At 46.0% G+C, this 19,545-nt stretch overlaps 1 protein-coding gene across 1 annotated transcript in view; it reads right to left on the bottom strand.

Moving 5' to 3' along the window:
- CAPN2 (calpain 2) overlaps nt 1-19,545 on the bottom strand; it is an 87,195-nt gene that overhangs the window by 20,164 nt on the left and 47,486 nt on the right. Inside the window, exons 3-10 of the mRNA XM_007936957.2 lie at nt 11,570-11,688; nt 10,691-10,824; nt 8,919-9,087; nt 7,624-7,707; nt 5,706-5,791; nt 3,471-3,545; nt 2,542-2,702; nt 440-609 (exon numbers count right to left, since the gene is read on the bottom strand). Of these exons, the coding sequence (XP_007935148.1) occupies nt 440-609; nt 2,542-2,702; nt 3,471-3,545; nt 5,706-5,791; nt 7,624-7,707; nt 8,919-9,087; nt 10,691-10,824; nt 11,570-11,688 (998 nt within the window). The remainder of the gene's footprint in view (nt 1-439; nt 610-2,541; nt 2,703-3,470; nt 3,546-5,705; nt 5,792-7,623; nt 7,708-8,918; nt 9,088-10,690; nt 10,825-11,569; nt 11,689-19,545) is intronic.

Genomic DNA, 19,545 nt, shown 5'->3' with positions numbered 1-19,545 from the left:
CTGGACAGGGCTCGCTTCTCTTAACTTAGTACAGAATGAGAGAAGGTCCTGAAGGCAGAGAGAGTGTCTGTGTGGGGCAAAAGGACCCAGCCAATGGAGTCCTTATGGGAGAAGAATGACTGATTGTTCCCATCCGTTGAGCTCTCCACCTTCCAGGTCAATGATTCTGCTGGGCTCAGACCAGCTGGACCCACTGGCTCAGTTCTTGTCCTCACAAGAGTTCCCAGGACACTCTGTTCTCAGCTTAAGTCTCCTTGTTCTTGGGAGACTGGTGGGTAAACCCGAAGACCAGGGCTTGGGATGTAATAACGGACATGGAGGACATTCTAAAGAGTGTAATCCCCAGGACATCTGTCAGTGGAGGCTTCTGTGTTGCTATGATGCTGAATGGCTTTTAGTGGAGTTTTCAGACTAAGATGGACTAATGTTTTCTGCCCACCTCATAGATGCCAAAGCCGATGGTGTGCATGTCCTCCCCCATCTTCCTCTGCCGCCGCCGGTGCTTCTGGATCAGGCCCACCAGGAAGGTACAGCCACTCTCCCCATCCTCCTCATCTTCATCCTCCTCTTCTAGCTTGATTGAGTACTGAGGGTTCATCCAGAATGTATCTACAGCCAGAGAGGGGTCAGTCACCCAGGGCATAGGAGCCCAGCCCTGAGTCGGAAGAGGTGGCCATTAGCTACCATGTGGGGAAGGGAAAGCTCCGAGGGAGCCCCTGATTTTCAGGGTTGGAGTCTGCTGGAAGACAGATAAAGATGTGGGGAGATGGTGGGACCAGTTGAGGTAAGGACTGGTTGATAGTGCCATCTGGGTGGGAATGGGGTGATGGTAGGCTGAGAGGGAATGACCTGTGCTTGTCTGAGTCTCATCGGGATCTAAAGTAGAGAGACCTCCTTGCAGTCTCTCTCTTTTCTTCAGGCTGACTTGTTTTGAGGACTGTTTGTGTCACCCTGGAAGGCAGTATGGTTAAAGTGTGAAAGGTCTATTTCCTTTGACTCGGCTGTGGCTCCCCCTAGTGGTACCTTTCCCTCACAGGGCTCTTAACTGGAAGATCAGAGATGATCAGCTAGGCTGACCTGGCCTGAGGAGGCCCGGGGCCATCTTCAGCCTTTCACACTAGCCCCTCAGTGAGTCCATAGGCCAGGAACCTTTTGTGGATGTTTTTGCCTCTTGTTTGAGGTCTCTTGTTTTCTCAGGCCTATCCCTTGTCCATCCTCCTGATGTCCCTGCCCTCCTCACTTCCAAAACTCACTTACAAGAAGGATCTGAGATTCATTCATGTTTAAGGGTATTTATACTGATGCCTTCCCTTACCTAATAGGATAAAACTTTGAGGAATTATCTAATGCAGGGGTTGGCAAACATCAGCCCTATGGATTACTGCCTGTTTTTCTAAGTAAAGTTTTATTGGAACACAGTCATGGACATTGGTTTACCTATCGTCTACAGCTATTTTCAGGCTACAATGGTAGAGCTAAGTAGTGGAGAAGAAACTGAATGGCCTGTAACTGAGGTACAGACTGAATAGCTCACAAAGCTGAAAATATTTACCATCTGGCTCTTTATGAGAGTTTGCCAACCCTGATTTAGTGGGTTGAGAAGGATGTATGTTTCTGGGGGTATAGATCTCTGCACCTCTGAAACCACCAGGGGATGGTGGCAGACTTGAAGTCAAGGGGTAAGAGCACCAGACCCAGGGGCACCAGTCAGCTGGTCTCCGACTGACCACTCACTTTGTGACCCCAGTGAGCCACTCAGAGCCTCAGTCTCTTCATCTGTAACAGAGAATCAGTATATGACCATGAGCTTCCCATCACAGTACTTTAAAAATGGACTTTATAGTCAGGCTGCCTGGGTCCAAATCCCAGCTTATCAAGTATGAGGCCTTGGGCAAGTCACTTAACCTCTCCAAGCCTCAGTTCCCGCATCTTTAAAGATGGAGGTGATAATAAAGTACCTACCTCAGAAGTTTGTTGTAGAGAGTAAATGGAATACTATATATAAGGCACTTAGGATAGTTTCTAGAACCCAATGTGTGCTCCATAATTGTCATATCATCATGATTAGAAGATTTCTGAGGAAGAGAGGGTAGGGGAAGACCAAGTTGTCAAGGCAGAAGAGTCAAAAGTATCCACAAAGGGTGGGCCAGAGGACAACTCCCCATTCTCATCTGATCAGAGGCTATGTCAACAATGTGCAGAGGGCCCTATGGGTGCAGTGAGGGAGGTTCCCTGCAGGCCTAGGGCACCTGGGCTCAGGGTGCATGAAGTAGGTCATGGACATGACACTGCCTCAGTGGACACAGGGGGCTTGTTGCCTGGAAAAGACATGTCTTGGGCTCTGCTAGGTAAGGAGGCAAATTAACAGAAGTAATGGAGGTGAGAAAACAGAGAAGGGTGGTGAGACTGAGGTTCAGGAAGAAGGAAATACAGAAGGTGCTAGTGAGGAGAAGCCACCTCCTCTGGGTTGCCAGGCTAGAGGGCAGCACATCAGTGTAGGCTGCAGGGATCTTCTGCGGCCCGTGTGGCAACAGTCCTTACTAGGGTAGTTCCTGCAGCCTCCTGCAGTGGAGCCTCGCCTCCAGTTCCCATCCATCTTGGTGAGTTTCCACTTCTTGTAGGAATCACTGGTGAGAGTGTCAGGGGTCAGGTTGCAGATCTCCAAACGGGAATAGTGCCTCAGGAAGTCGCCAAAAGACATCCTGGCAAAAGCAGAGATAGGGTCATCCCAAGGTTATAAGAGGACACAGTGGTAAGCCTTGACCTTCCACCAAAGGCCAGTTAGGGCATCCAAGAGGCAGTACCTCAGGGCCAATGGGCACCAAGGCCAGAATCAGGAGACTCAAATTCTAATCCCAGCTCTGTCACTTTCTAGCTGCATGGCTTTGAACAAACTACTTAGACCTCTTTGAAGCTCAAAGTTTTCATCTGCAAAGATGAGAGACATGAGCACTCATGGGGTGATATGTGGTGACTCAACTGATAAACTGCAGGACCTGTTCAGATGTAGATGGTCCTCAGAGTGACACAGACACACAGACGTGTGCATGCATCACTACTCAACAAGGGGCTAGTTTCTTAAGGAGTGGGGATGACACTCCAGGAACAGGTTAGGAAAAAAGACTCCACCTTGCCCCTTGTTTTCTCTTGGGATCTGAACATTAACCCAGGAATCCTCTTAGCCTTCTTAGTGAAGCTGCTCAGCTTTTAAACCCAATTCCTCAGATGGACACATTGAAACAATTACATTTAAGGTTTTTGTTGTTGTTGTTCAGGTCCTACAGGGATTCACTGAAATGAATTAAAGGTATACACACACATGTGTACACACCTTCCCTCCCCCCAGGATCCCATGCCCCTCTGCCCTCAACAGGATCATCTCATTTCCAGTTCACACTCCTTTTTGAACAAGTTTCTAGTGAAAAAACATAGGCAGACACATCTTTCCTGGAAGCTTCTACAAATTTTACCAGAATTCTCCATCTTCATGCCGTCTGGTGAGCCTTTCCCTCACCTCTGGGTCTATGGTATTCCAGTTTGGGCAGCTGGAAAACAAAGTAATGGGAGAGGCATTAGAAACTGATGGAGGGCAATATCTTCTCCCCATGGCTCCCCAGAGTTGAGATAAGGACAAGCACTCTCACCTATGAGGGCCCAGACACAGCAAGAGGGCAGAAAGCACACATATGGCTATGTGCCTCAGGGGAGGAAGGTGAGAGGATGATTTATCTTGGAAGACGGTGGCAAGAAAGAATCAAGAAAATGAACACAACCCTTCAGAGAGGGAGAAAGAGTAGCTTCAGCTGCCCAAACTGAGAAGGGTCTGGAAGCTCTTTTAAGGGCAAATGAAAATCTCATGAGAAGTATTTCAGCAGAGCTGGCCTAGAAACCTTGCTGGTGGTGTTTCTCTCCCATGGCAGAGATGGCCTGAGAATGGGCCAGGGAACTGATGGAAGAACTGTAGGTGCTGGGCTGAGGAGGAGGAAGAGGGGAAGAGGGGCAGAAGGAAAGCCATGGATGAGAGAAGCTCAAATGAGACAGTATCCCAAAGAGTTGAAAATACAACAGGCCTTCCAGCAAATTTTAGAAAACAACACAGGAACTCCTCTCTGTTCTATAAACAGAAGCTTATATCCTTGGAAAAGAACAAGTGCTTGGCAATCAGTCCAAAGAACTAATGGACACATTAGCCACAAGCTTCCACTATCCTGTGACCAGAAGAACTAGATGGTGCCCGGCTACCGCTACCAACTGCTCTGATCAGGATCACAATAGAAGGTCCCAGACAGAGAGGAATAAAAAAAAAAAAAAAAAATTAGAACAAAATTCAAAATCATAAAAAAGATCAGACTCTGGTCTGATATGGACTGGTGAAACCCCTGAGACTGTGGCCCTTAGATACTTTTCAAGCCTAGAACTGAACCCACCTCCAGGGATCAACTTTCAGCCAAATAGGTCTTTAAAGTGAATAATACCACCAGGGAGGAATGTATTCCTCAGTACAATCCAACCATATGAGATCAAAAGGGCAGCATTTGCCCAAAAACAAAGCTCAGAAGGCAGGAAGGGGCAGGAAAAGAAGGATGAATGGAAATGGGGAGCCCAAGGAGAAAGTGGGAAGAGTGCTTGAGGGGACTGCAGTCAATGTCATGAAACAAAATGTAAAAAACTCTGCTCTGTAAACTTTCACCCAAACTACAATAAAAAGTTAAAAAAATAAAAATAAAGAAAGAAAGAACAAGTGATTGGGGTAGAAGGGAAGTTTGATAAAGGCCCCATAAAAACAAAACAATAAAACCAAACCCACTGCCATGGAGTCGATTCCAACTCATAAGGACCCCCATTGGGCTTCCAAGGCAGTAAATCTTTACGGAAGTAGATTGCCCAGTCTTCTTTCTGCAGAATAGCTGGTGGGTTTGAACTGCCAACCTCCTGGTTAGCAGTCAAATGCCTTAGCACACCAGAGCTCCTTAAACACCCCACAGAAAGGTGGGTTTGAACTAGAGAAGGGATTAACCATGAGAGAGTGACAGGAATGAGCATCCTAGGGGGACTGGGCCTTGTGAAAAGGCACCTTGACCGCTGGAAGTAGTGCCCTGGTTAACCAGTTACTGTTGAGTAGACACTGACTCATGGCAACGCCATGTGCGTCAGAGTAGAACTGTGCTCTGGAGGGTGTTCAATGGTTGATTGTTCAGAAGTAGATCACCAGTTCTCTCTTCCAAGTTGCCTCTCACTCACTTGCTGCTGTCGAGTTGGATCCGACTCATAGTGATACCTCCTTGGGTTTCCAAGGCGGTATCATTACCGAAGTAGATTGCCCAACTTTCCTTCCAAGGAGTGGCTGGTGGGTTTGAACTGCCAGCCTTCTGGTTAGTGGTCAAATGCCTTAGGCAGTATGCCACCAGGGCTCCTAAGTTGCCTCTAGGTGGACTCAAATGGACAACCCTTTGGTTAGCAGCCAAGTGTGTTAAACATTTCTACCACCCAGGAACTCTAAGAGCACTGGTTAAGAGACCCTTACTAGAGTGTGCTGCCTGTCCTATGTGTCCCACCAATGTTGCCTGTGAATCTCGGCCTTTTTCCTCAGCACATCACACATGCCTTCCTCTCTTCATTTGCCAGAGCCTCTAAGGCAGAACACAACCCTGCTGCTTTCTCTCCACACCTCCTCCCAGGGCTCCCAACCTATTGAAACTACTCACTTGTCATTCCATTTCCCAGTCCACTCCACTTCCCCCCAGGGATTTCGGATGCGGATCAGTTTCTGCAGACTTCCACTGCTTTCAACCTAAAGGATGAGAAGAAAGAGAGCTGAGCCAAGCCTGGAGTTACCCGAGTTGGTTCAAAGTCTCCTTTTGCATGTCCTAGGAGGTCTGACTTGCAGACCACTCACTGTAAAGAGCTTTGAGAAATGGGTTTGTAGTGGCTTTTTCACCTTTGTCCTGAGTCTGAGGCACAAGCAGGCTTGTTCTAGACTTGGCTTTGGTACCTGATCTCTCTGAACTTTTAATTTAACTGAATATAGTAGGATGTACTTTTGTCACACTGATTACACTGCAGTACAATAGCAAAAAGATGGAAACAACTTAAATGCTATCAACAGATGAATAGATAAATAAAATGTGATACATACATACAATGGAATACTACACAGTTGTAAACAGAAATGAAGTCCTGACACATGCTACAACATACATGAACCTTGAAAACGATACTGAGTGAAATGAATCAGTTACAAAAGGGCAAATATTTCATGATCCCAATTATATGAAATATCTAGAATAGTTAAGTGTGTAAGAGAATGAAGTTTATTAGTGTTGGCAGTGGTGGGAGGGAGGGTGGAGTCAATGTTTATAGGGCACTGAGCCTCTGTTAAGGGTGATGGAAAAATCTGGCAACATCTAGTGGTGACGGTTTCACAACAGGATGAATGTAATGAATGCCATGGAATTGTACATGTAAAAAATACTGAATTGTCAAATACTTTGTTATGTGTATTTCTACCATAGCAAAACAATTTAAAAAATAATTAGTGATAAGAGGTAAATGTAGTGCATGAATCTTGGTAGAATTTTGGGTTGGGGATAATATACTACAAAGGATATTTTAGAGCAATTGGTAAAATTGAAATATGGACTATAAAATGATGCTATTGAATTAATAATGTTCACTTTCTGGGGTACACAGAATAAGTTTTCAAATTAAAAATAGATATTTAACTTTTATTTCAAGAGGCTTTTCTCATCCAGGAACCCCAAAATTCCTGACCCCAAATTAATCCTGCCTGCTGCTTTGGGGTCAGTCAAGCTGATGCCAACTCAGATCCTATAGTAGAGTAAAACCGTCCCATAGGGAGCTCTGGTAGTGTAGTGCCTAAGGCACTTGACTGCTAACCAGAAGGCTGGCGGTTCAAACCCACCAGCCACTCCTCGGAAGGCAGATGGGGCAATCTACTTCCGTAGTGATACCGCCTCGGAAACCCAAGGCGGGGTCGCTGTGAGTCGGGTCTGACTCGAGGGCACTTAACAACAACAACATAGGGTTTCCAACGCTGTAATCTTTATAGAAGTAGATTGCTTCACTTTTCTCTCTCGACTAGCGGTCAATATCAAACCTCTCACCTCGTAAGCAGCTCTGGTGGTATGTAAGTGGGTAAGGCATTTGGCTGTTAACCAGAAGGTTAGCAAGTCAAACAAATCAGCTGCTCCGCAGAAGGAAGACTGGGCAATCTACTTCCCTAAAGATTTATCGCCTTGGAAACCCAAAAGGAGGTGGCTATGAGAAAGAATCGACTGGATGGCAGTGAGTTTCTTTTTACTTGTTTAAAGAAACCGGTTGGGGTCACTATGAGTTGGAATCAACTTGATGGCACTGGGTTTGGTTTTTGGTTCTGGAGTGGTACACTGTGGCCACCAGAGGGCAGCGCGCGCCGCACTTTGCCGACCCTGGCTCCGGAAGGGAAAGTTGTATTCCTGTTGGAACTTCTGAAAAGCGAGGCGTGTTTTGAAATGGCACTGTGGTAATATGCGGGCCCTACCATGGGCAGTCACAGGCCAAGATGTGCTTTTGGCTATAGTGTTAGCAAGAGAAAGACTTCTGAACATCCTTGCTGGGCATTACCTCCTCGGCTCCCGTGACCGAATACGCGTGCCCCTTCACCAGCTTCTGGAATGTGATGGCCTCAGAGTCTGCAGCGCTGGTGATCTGCAAAACAGGGGAGGAATCAGCGCAGGCCCGGCCTCTTCTACCCTCTTTCACAACAGTCCTATCACAAACACCTTCATACGCGCTAGGTGTGACTCTGGACGTAATATGAGGGGTGGCGGTGGAGCAGCCCTGAGCTGGGGAAACGTACAGAGCTGCGCTTGCTTTGCTTTCCGATACGTGAAGGATGCCCGCTGCTGCTTGTAGGTGCTCAAGGGCCACTAGCAGGAGGAAAGCCTTAATGCGGCCCTCTAGGACAGCGAGCACGGTCTGCCATCATTAATGGTGAGGCCTAGGGGTAGGGTGGGGGCACAGGAAGAAGACACCCAGAGGGCATTGATAGCCCAGACATGCTCATTTTCTGATGCTCCAGGGTCTGTCCTAGCCCAGCCACATGGTATATACTGTGACAGGTCTTTGTTGAGGGCCTGAGTTCAGAATTCACTTCTGTTGTACTAGAAGCACCTCAAAACCACTCCTTTCCCCTATTATTCTGAAGAAGGTTGTTAATGTCTTGGTAAATGAGAAAAAGAGCTAAGAGTTCAAAGGGTCTTTTGCCTTGCTATGGTCCACAAGAAAAGTTTAAGAATCTCTGCCTACAGTCTGACAGATTTGGCCCCCAAAGCCAGAATTTCTATTATCTGTCCCTGCAAGGATCAGTTCTTGGATGGGACAGAGCTCAGGGTATTGGATGCAGCTTCTGTCTCCAGGCTTCTTGGCCTGGACATGGTGCCCATCTCTCCTCCCCTTGTGAGGTTTGCCAGCACAGCTATTATGAGGAAATGGTTTCTTTCGGGGCCTTTTGAAGTCCTTCCATAGGTCCATTAATCCTAGAACAGAATGAAGGGAAGGCACTTGGGCTCAGGCAAGCCCAGTAGATGGAAGAGGGCAATTCTTCCTTTAGGACTAGCAGAGAAAGGGCAGGGGACTTTCAGCGAACCTGTGGTATGGTGTGGTTATTTGGAGGATGTTGAGCATGGGGAAATAGGCTGGGAGAAAAGGGCTAGAGGGTATATCACCCCCATCAGTTGCACCCCAGATAGCCTGGCTGTTGCCTAGCAACCCCTTAGTGCCATGTGATAAGAAATATGGTGGGCCAAGAGTAGACTAGTGTTATAAATAGGGATGGCAGGTTTCCTCAGCTGCTAGAGCCTCACTGCAGACAGAGCAGATTTGGGGGTCAGGTGACAGGGATGGAGGCCTCAACTTACATCAATGGAGCAGCCAAGGAGAGAGCCCTTCTGCAGGGCTTTCTGGATGATCTTGAACAGGTTGGGAGGGGCCTTCCTCAACTCATACCACTCAGCGATGCCTCCAGTGAAGTCCTCAAAGCCCTCAGTGGTGGAACCTCCAGAGAGCGCTTCATAACATCCATTGATCCTGCAAAAAGGGAATAGATGCTGCTACTGCTGTGGCTGACACGATTGCCTTTCAAAGGGTTCCCCACTTTGACAACTGTTGGACCCTGTAGGGACCTTCTGCTCAGATTCTCTCTGGCTTTGTGTCCAACTCAGAGTGCCTATGAAGGCAATTTACCATCTCTAGTTACGACTTCCCTGGTAATTGGGGAAGTTTTTAAAAACGTATCAAGGAGTCTGAGAAGTGGAAGGATCTTGGCAATTATCCGGTCCAACATCTCAAGCATGTGTATTGATTCTTTCCACATCCTGACAGGAAAGGGAGCCTGGGCAATTAACTGTTTGGCATTAAAAGCTTAAAGTAAGACAACAATCCAATAACAAAGGCAGTTTCCCATAGAAGTGGGCACTGAGTGAGTATGGACTTATAGTTCCTGGCCACCAAGGTAGAGTCCAATGGCTTCTCTAACTCTACTACTTGAGCCATCCTTCAGGTCCCAGGTTCTCACAGGTGGGCATGTGAATCCTGGCCCTTCCTTCCTGGCATAGGGCTGTAAGAATACAATCCTCTCCATGTCTTAGACTCATTCACTTTAATGGAGGTACCCAGAGAGCATGACCAGGACTGGCCATCCTGGAGATGGTTAATGAAGGGCCTCTCAGACTAGGCAGCTCTGAGAACTGGACAAGCTTAACTCTGAGCAATCTGGGTGAAAGCAGTTGGGAGGGGTGTGAGGGAGCCATTCCTATCAGCAACACCATATATTCTAGGCCAAAATTAAAACAAAACCCGCCAAATCCATTAGCATCAAATTGATTCTGACTCATGGTGACCCCATGTGTGGCAGAGTAGAGCTGCTCCATAGGGATTTCTTGGCTGTAATCTTTACAGAAGCCTTTCTTCCATGGAGCCAGAGGGTTATTTCAAACTGCCAACCTCTTGATTAGTAGTTGAGTGCCAACTGTGTACGCCACCCAGGGACCTTATATTCTGGGCATGTTTCCATAATTTTCATACTTCTGCAATGAGTATTTGTGCCCATTGGCAAAAACTCTGCTCACTCCTTAGAACAATCAACCATGGGAGATCAGAAGGACAGCATTTGCACAGGGAAGAAGCTAGGCAAGCAGGAACACATAGGTAAGAAGCCCATAGGGAAGGGGTAACCACACGGAGGATATGAGAAGAGAGCTGTTACACTGTGGGGATTGTAATCAGTCATGAAATGTACATGAGCTGTTGAATGTAAAATGAATCTGCTTTGTAAAACTGCACCCAAATCACAAATAAAGAGTTAAAGCAAAAAATTCTTTGTTGCTTTAGTTGAAAAACTATAGTATGACCTGCCAAGGAAAAAGAGTTCCTTCTCGAGGCTAGCACAGCCAGTGCCTTAACTTGTCCTGTGCATTTGGTTAAAAATGACAATGGCTGTCATTGGTGTGGGCCAGGCACCGTACACGGTTCATCTTAAATTTAGAGCTCAATTTTGGCCCAAGTAGTCCTTCTATAGTGTAGGCCTTCTTTTCACTGTAGTCTTTGAGTGTTACCTACTGTTTCCAGCTGTTTCTGAGTCCAGGGCTGAGTGGAAGGCAGGCACTCTGAGGGCAGGGGTGTGGTCACTTACTTGGCATACGCCTTCTCCAGCAGGGCGCTCCAGAACTCACTCCCCTCTGCCGAGTGCACGAACAGCAGCTCCCCGTCCTTGGTGGGCAGCCTGTCGTCCACCACCACCTCTACCCACTCGCCATATTGCCAGAACTGCAGGACAAGGAAAGGGACTGGCACAGGGGGAGGCTGGAAGAGGAGCCCCTGGCAGCACTGCACTCCCTCCTGCCCCAGCCCCTTGGGGAAGATTCCATGAGTCCCATTTTGGTGGAGATGCTCCCTTTAACTCTCCTATTGCTGCCAAGTCCTCACTAAGAAATTGAGGACAGAAGTCTCATCATTCCCTCCTCACCCACACCCACTTTTCCAGCGTTCACTTGTTATTTGCTGCCCAGTTGCTCCCACTCTTGGTGACCTTCCATGGAACAGAATGAAATGCCCGGTCCTGGCCATCTTCATGGATTCCAGTGCTTCAGTCCCTTGTTGAGGCTACTGTGTCAATCTATCTTACTGACGGTTTCTTTCCTTTTTCATTGACCTTTTGCATTCTACCCACTACCTTACAATTTTAAAATATTAGTCCTTACTCTACCAGGATGAAGGGAGGAGAGAGGGGAGTACCTTCACATTCCATGTTTTGAAACTTGGGAATTACTTCCTGAGCACCCTGCTCTACTCCCTACTTTCAGTGACCAAAGAGTCTCCCGTTGCCACCTTTGTAGGGTCCCCTGTCAGAGGTGGGTCAGGGAGCTTTCTGCTCTCTCTCAATGTCCTTTATAGAAGAGCACTGGTTCTAGGAGTCTGCAAAGACTGGGACTAATGAACTCAGCCAAACTAGGGCACCTGTTCCTATGTCTGGGACTTGTGGAGAAGAAGCTTGAGTCAAGCATTAAGTTACCTGGAAGTGGAAGATGCCTGCATAGTCTTCCTGGAAACTTTGGTCTAGGGGGACGACTCGGGCCAGGACTTCTTCATTCAAGGTGAGGGAGGCGATGGCTGCCAGCAGCCAGCAATCACCTGTGAACACAGCATAAGGAATTTCATCAGAGAGGCCTCAGTGCTGGGGAGAATGTTAACAATCTTGTTCAACCCCTGGGAGCTTAGAGCATGAGATGATAGTGAATGGACAGTCATGTTCCAGACAGTTCTCATCTTAGGGTTAGGTAGGAGGGTTTGGGTGACATTTTGAGGTGAATGCTAAAGAAAAAATTCTTTAGTTGTGGTTGGGAGTCCCTGGCTGCTAACTGAAATGTTGGAGATTTGGGTCCACCTAGAGGTGCCTTGGAAGAAAGATCTGGCAATCTACTTCCTGAAATTCAGCCACTGAATATCCTATAGAGCACAGTTCTACTCTGATAGAGTAGACTTATTTTACCAGGATGAAGAGAGGAGAGAGAGTTGACTTGATACCAACTGGTTTGTGGTTGGGTGGACTTGGGAGAATGAATTCTTTGAAAGCCCAGGAACTCTGTGATAGCGGGACTATGTCCTCAGAACCCAGTGCAATGCCTGACACAGATCACAGCTCATCAGTGAGTATCTAGGGACTGAATGACTTGAACTCATCAATACAGGATTCTGAGAAAAGAGGGCTTACGGGTGAGATTTGAGTAAGAGAAGAAAGTGTACTGAGAGATGGGAAGTGGCCGAATGTTCTACATCTAAGAACACAGTCTTGGGAAAAGGGAGACAAGAAAAGAGATACCAAAAGGTAGTCCAATTGTAGGATGTACCACACCATGCAAATATAAGATCCATGAATCAAAGAAGAAGGAGTGCAAGGCTGGATACTTGGAAGGTTCCAGTGATGAGGTGAGGACATATGAGCAGACAGCATATCTGGGCATGGGCACAAAATTATTCATGCAGGGGTGGTCCCTCTCTGGGCCTCATGACCTTCTCTGTAATGCAGATGTGTGAGGTGGACCAAGAGCCCATGTGTAAAGCACCCATTTGTGCCCATGGTAGGTGCTCAGCAAAGGACAAGTGCCAAGATCCCATTGCTAGAGGTGAGCTGGTGCCAGCAAAAGAGGCTTGGGGGAGGGGTCATGTTTACCACAAAACACAAAGGCTCAAATTGAGGGGGGATCTGGGAAGAAGATAAGGAAGTATACTCCATTCTTAAGGAATGTGCACTTTCCTACAATTTCCCATGACAATAATAGGAAATAAGCCTCAGGTCAGATTAAAGTTCTTGTTTGATTCAGAGCTTCCAACCAGTTCTGGTTCAACCTCCTGCTGGAAATGTGCCTCTCCTCCCAAGAGACACTGAATCAGAATCTACATTTTAACAAGACCTATAACAATCACCTGGGGATCTTGCTAAACTGTAGATTCTCATTCAGTATATCTGGGGTGGAAAAGCAAATTCTTAGCAGGAACAGTTCATTCTGGTTCGAAGCTCTGGTTTGACTTACTTTTGCTAATTGGCAGGTCTATCAAAAAATATCTAATTTATTAATGTTACTATACAATAACTGGGAGCTCTGGTAGCATAGTGGCTAAGGCACTTGACTGCTCACCAGATGGCTGGCGGTTCAAACCCATCAGCCACTCCTCGGAAGGAAGGCTGGGCAATCCTACTTCTGTAGTGATACTGCCTGGGAAACCCAAGGACCGGGGTTGCTATGAGTCAGGGCTGACTCGACAGCACATAACAACAACAACAACAACAACATACAATAACCACATAGGTAATTATAAGGAGCTCTGAAGATCGGCAGTTCAAACCCATTAGCTGCTTTGCAGGATGAAGATGAGGCAATCTACTTTCACAAAGATTTACAGCCTTGGAAACCCTATGGGGTCACTATGAGTCAGAATCGCCCCGATGGCAGTGGGTTGGGTTTGATACATGTAATTATAATGTAATTAAAACTGTCATTAAAAATTCAGAGATGGTACATCTGAATGACAGGAGAATAAAGAAAGTCAATAAAAATTCAGTGATTAGCTGAGATTTATTTAGGTAGTGGTCACAGAACTGATTGAGGGTACATCTGACCTTGAATTAGTCGTGAGTCACACAAGGAGGACATGTGTAATTAAGGTTTATCTTGAGTAAGCCTCTGTTCTGAAAATTGCTTTGAACTTGGTTTTCTGAGCAGTGGGTATTCTTAAGCAAGCCAAACTCTTAAAACAAACAAAATCAAATTCTTCTGTAAAATTGTTTATCAAGTAATTTTCTCAGGGTACAGTGGAGAGTCACAGAAATGACAGGCTGCATTTCTTGATGCAGAAGTTACTTTTGGCTCAAAATGGAGCTTTTGGCCACAGACCTCAGCATAGCCACGGTCTCATGTTGGGAGCCCTATGTCAATTTTGGGGTGGCCTTACTCAGAACCCACCAGCTGTTATGCAGGACAAAGATGTGGTGGCAGTTTGCTTCCGTAAAAATATACAGCCTTGTAAACCCTATGGACAATTCTACTCTGTCCTATAGAGTTGATATGAGTTGCAATTGACTGGACCCCCCTTTGTGACCCATAGGCCGTATATCACCCACAAACATTTCCAGCCTCTCAGGTTTCGTAGGAAGCTACTATCCCAGTTGTAGTATGTGCTACCACATGGCAGGGACATGTATAACCATGACAAATCTGAAGAAATGTGTTTCACCCCACCAATCACACCACCAGAGTCCACTTGTGACAAATATATCCCACAGAATTTTATCAAATCCGTATCACCTCAAATATTTTTCCCCTTTATTTCAGCATGTCTTCCATTACTGAAAAGGGGCTCTGAAGGTCAGTGGTTAAGGCATTCAGCTGCTAACCAGAAGGTCAGCAGTTCAAATCCACCCACTACTCCACGGAAGAAAGACATGGCAGTCTGCTTCTGTTAAGATGGGGCAGTCCTAGTCTGTCCTAAAGGGTCACTATGAGTTGGAATCGACTTGATGGCAGTGGGTGGGTCCATTACTGAAAACACATAAACCAAAAACCAAACTCACTGCCGTTGAGTGGGATCTGACTCAAGGCAACCCCTCCTTGGGTTTCTGAGGTAATATCCCTATGGAAGTAGACTGCCCAATCTTCCTTCCGAGGAGTGGTGGGTTTGAACCGCCAGCCTTCTGGTTAGCAGTCAAATGCCTTAGGCACTAGTATCAACAAAAAATTCAAAGTAGAAAATAGTTCAGTCTTGAAAGGGTTAAGGAGGAAACCTGTGGTAATATTCCTTGATCAGTTAGTTGCCAAAGAAGTTAAAAAAAAAAATCCCCTTGCTCTTAAATTGGGGTACTATGGATTCACCTGTGGTTTTCCACTCAGCAGCCATTTGTTCTCCTCCTAGGAACACTGATGTCCCTCTGAAAAGCCACTGTCCCATTCTCAATCTGTGATCTTTCTGTGGGCCTGGCTATACCCAAAGTCCAGAGGAGCCCCAAGCCAGTGTGTACATAATGGTCCCTTGAAGCCAGTAACTGACTGGCTCAAGGAATGTGCTTTGGGCCCAGCCGAGCCAAGGAGGTATCGTGAGACTTTTCCTGGGGCTTCTGGGAGAGTGGATAGGTGCCCTCTTCTGCTGCCTTGAGTCTGTATAAATGTGTGGTCTGCTGCTGCTGCTGAAGCCATTTTGCTTCTGGGAGGGGCAGCCAACTCAGAAAGAAGCTGAGAGATGGAGAGAGGGACACTGGGTCCCAGTGACATCACTGTTGTTGTGGTTATTTGCCATCGAGTTGGACCCGACTCATAGTGACCCCTCCTTGGGTTTCCGAGGCAGTATCACTACGGAAGTAGATTGCCCCATCTTCCTTCCAAGGAGTGGCTGGTGGGTTTGAACCACCAGCCTTCTGGTTAGCAGTCAAGTGCTTTAGGCACTACGCTACCAGGCTCCCTCTTCTTTGCTGTTGTTGTTGTTATGTGCCATCGAGTTGGACCCGACTCATAGTGACCCCTCCTTGGGTTTCCGAGGCAGTATCACTACGGAAGTAGATTGCCCCATCTTCCTTCCGAGGAGTGGCTGGTGGGTTTGAACCGCCAGTCTTCTGGTTAGCAGTCAAGTGCTTTAGGCACTACGCTACCAGGGCTCCTAGTGATCCCTAAATCAAACTGCCTGAAGCCAAACCTACTTTGGACCTTTCAGTTATATTAACTGATAACTTCCCTATTTTCTTACCCTACTCAGAGGTACAAGTTCCTGCTACTTTACTATTAGGGGAACTTAGGTAATGGTCATTACTTATTGAGCCCTTTCTGTGTGCCAGCCACTGTTTTTAGAGCTTCAGTTTCATTATCTTGTTTATTCTTCACAACAGCTCTATTAGGGCAGTACCATTTATCATCTTCATGTTCACATCATGTATAATAAGGCTTCCAAAAGAACCAAAAACCAAACTCACTGCCATGAAGTCGGATTTGACTCATAGCGACCCTTCCTTGGGTTTCCGAAACAGTATCACTACGAAGTACATTGCCCAATCTTCCTTCCGAGGAGTAGCTGGTGAGTTGGAACTCAAACTTAGTAGTCAAATGCCTTAGGCACTATGCCACCAGAGCTCCTATAATAAGGCTTAGAGAGGTTGATGTACATTGTCAACAGTTAAATAACTACAAGCAAAAGTTTAAAAAGTATTCCAGTTTAAAAAGTATGGTTATTAATATCTGCCAGAAAACAGTGGTGGTTCAGTGGTACAATTCTAAGAGCTCTGGTAGCCATAGTGCCTAAGGCATTTGACTGCTTACCAGAAGGCTAGAGGTTCAAACCCACTAGCCACTCCTTGGAAGGAAGGTTGGGCAATCTACTTTCATAGTGATACTGACTCAGAAACCTAAGGAGGGATCATTATGAGTCGGATCCTACTCAACAGCAGTGAGTTTGGTGTTTTGGTTTATGCAGGAGAGGTATCTCTATGGAAGTAGATTGCCCAGTCTTTCTTCTGAGGAGGGCTGGTGAGTTTGAACCACCAGCCTTCTGGTTAGCAGTCAGATGACTTAGGCACTATGCCACCAGAGCTTCCTATTTTTCATTCAAGAGCCCAAAGAAGTTCTGGTGGTGTAGTGCCTAAAGCATCTGACTGCTAAGCAGAAGTCTGGTGGTTCAAAACCACCAGCTACTCTGCAGAAGGAAGACTGGGCAATCTATTTCCGTAAAGATTTACTGCCTTGGAACTCAGTGGGGGTCGCTATGAGTTGGAATCAACTTGATGGCAGTGGGTTGGGTTTGGTTTTTATGTAGGAGACCCAGGTTCAAGCCCTGGCCAATGTACCTAATGCCCAGTCAAAATCTGTCAGTGGAGGCTTGCATGTTGCTATGATGCTGAACAGGTTTCAGTGCAACTTTCAGACTAAGACAAACTAGGAAGAAAGGCTTGGTGATCTGCTTCTGAAAACCAGCCAGGGAAAACCCTAGAATCCCAAAGTCTGATTCACTACTGACCATGGGAGTGGTGTAGAACCAGGCGGTGTTTCATTCTGGTGTGCGTGGATGAGGTCGCCATGAGTTGGGGGCCAATTCGACTGCATCTAACAACATCTGTGTTAGAGATCTCAGCAACATCCTTTCTGGGTCAAGTAGGACTCTATATGAGTCAAACGAAAGACTCTTTGACATGTTGAAAGTGAGTTTTGAGAGAAATTGAAGGAGCCAAGAAGATCCCGTTTGCCAGGCTATCAATAAAACATGACTTTCAGGCCTTTTCTGAGCATCCGCTGCTCTCTCCCCGACCTCACTGGACGATCTATCCTGAAGGACTAAGTCGCTGCATGTCACCTGTTCCTGGGCCCATGAGTTCCCTCTATTCCTTTGCCTCTGACATCACATCTTCTTGTGACTTTATTCCTTTATTTATTCCTTCTTTGGGGACCAGGGATGCCTACGATTCTTATTTTTTTTCTTTTTTGACCATTTTATTGTGCTTTAGGTAAAAGTTTACACAGCACATTAGTTTCCATTGAATAATTTACACACACATTGTTCCATGACATTGGCTGCTATCTCCTCAATGTGTCAGCGCTCTCCCCATTTCTGCCCTGGCTGGGCTCCCTGTTTCCATTTGTCTGGTTTCCCTGCCTTCTCATCTTTGCTTAACAAACACTACTTAACAAACTAGACTGTAGAACATTATAAACTGAATATTATGAGCTATGTTATGCCAATTGACCTAGATGTCCCCAAAGACTATGGGCTTTAGCCTTCAAGCCCTGTAACTCAGTCCCATGAGTAAATGTTGCCTTTTGTTCTCACATGGTTGATAGTCTTAAGGAGTGCATTCCTCACAGGTGTTATTATTTTATATATGTTTATATATATATATATATATATATATAAAATAAACAATAACAATATGTTTATATATATAAACCAAAGTCAGTGCCATTCAGTTGGATCTGACTCATGGTGACCCCTCCTTGGGTTTCTGAGGCAGTATCACTATGGAAGTATTGTTTGGGAGCTCTGGTGGTGTAGTGCCTAAGGCATTTGACTGCTAACCAGAAGGCTGGCGCTTCAAACCCACCAGCCACTCCTGGGAAGGAAAGTTGGGCAATCTACTTCCGTACTGATACTGCCTCAGAAACCCAAGGAAGGGTCGCTATGAGTCGGATCTGAATCTATGGCAGTGAGTTTGGTTTTTTCTTTTTTGGTCTATTGTTTGGCTGAAAGGTGAGCTCCAAGGATTGGCTTCAGTTCCAAGTTAGAAAGATGTCTATGGGACAAGGTCTTGGGGGTTTCTCCAGTCTCTATCAGACCAGTAAATCTGGTCTTTTTTTATGAATTTGGTTTTTGTTCTACTTTTTCTCCCACTCTAACCAAGACCTTCTTATTGGGTCCCTGGGCAGAGCAGTAGGAAGTGGTAGCTGGGCACCTCATCTAGTTTTTCTGGTCTCAGGCTAAAGGAGGCTGTGGTTCATGCGGGCCATTAGACCTTCGGACTAATTAATTCTTTGAGTCTTTGGTTTTCTTCACTCTCCTTTGCTCCAGACGGGAAGAGACCAGTAGCTGTATCTTAGAGGCTGCTTGCAAGTTTTTAAGACCCCAAACACTACTTAACAAACTAGAATGTAGAGCATTATAAACTGAACATTGTGAACTATGTTATGCCAATTGACCTAGATGTCCCCAAGGCCTACAGTCTTCAGCCTTCAAGCCCTGTAACTCAGTCCCATGAGGTGTTTGGTTATGTCTAAGAAGTTTCCCCAGTGGCTACAACAATGGGCTCTGGTATAGCAAGGATTGTGGTGCTGGTGCAGGACCAGGCAGTGTTTCATTTTGTTGTACATACAGGGTAGCTATGAGTCGGAGACTTCTCAACGTCACTTAACAACAACAACAAAGAAGTTTCCATAACTGTGTCTCCTCTGTGCTATGTTATATATATGAATATACATGCAGCAACGTATGTCCTGTTAGCATATATATGTATGCTACGTATCCATTCACAAATTATTATTTGCTATTACTGTTGTTGCAGGATTGCATGTATTATAGTATTTGCTGTTGTTACCCTTTATTCTCACATACCTCTGTGCCTTCCTTTGCCTTGGTCACATTGTGCTGACTTACTTTCCTAGGATATATACCTAGGAATGGAATTACTTGATCATATGGTATTACAGTTTCTAGCTTTCTGAGGAAGTGCTATACTGTTTTCCATAGTGTTTGTACCATTTTACAATCCTACCAGCAGTTTATGAGTTCCAATCTCCCCACACCCTCGCCAACTTTTTTTTTTTTTCTGTTTTTTTGATCAGTGCCATAATTACCAGGGTGAGATGGGATCTTATTGTAGTTTTGATTTGCATTTCTCTAATGGCTAATGGAGCTCTGGTAGTATAGTGGCTAAGGCACTTGACTGCTCACCAGAAGGCTGGCGGTTCAAACCCACCAGCCACTCCTCGGAAGGAAGGTTGGGCAATCCTACTTCCGTAGTGATAC

The sequence above is a fragment of the Orycteropus afer genome, unplaced genomic scaffold (assembly GCF_000298275.1).
Source record: "Orycteropus afer afer isolate SDZICR_OR568_19922 unplaced genomic scaffold, OryAfe1.0 scaffold00039, whole genome shotgun sequence".
Lineage (NCBI taxonomy): Eukaryota > Metazoa > Chordata > Mammalia > Tubulidentata > Orycteropodidae > Orycteropus > Orycteropus afer.
Note: the sequence above shows the minus strand (reverse complement) of the source record. Positions and strands in the feature narration are given on the sequence as shown.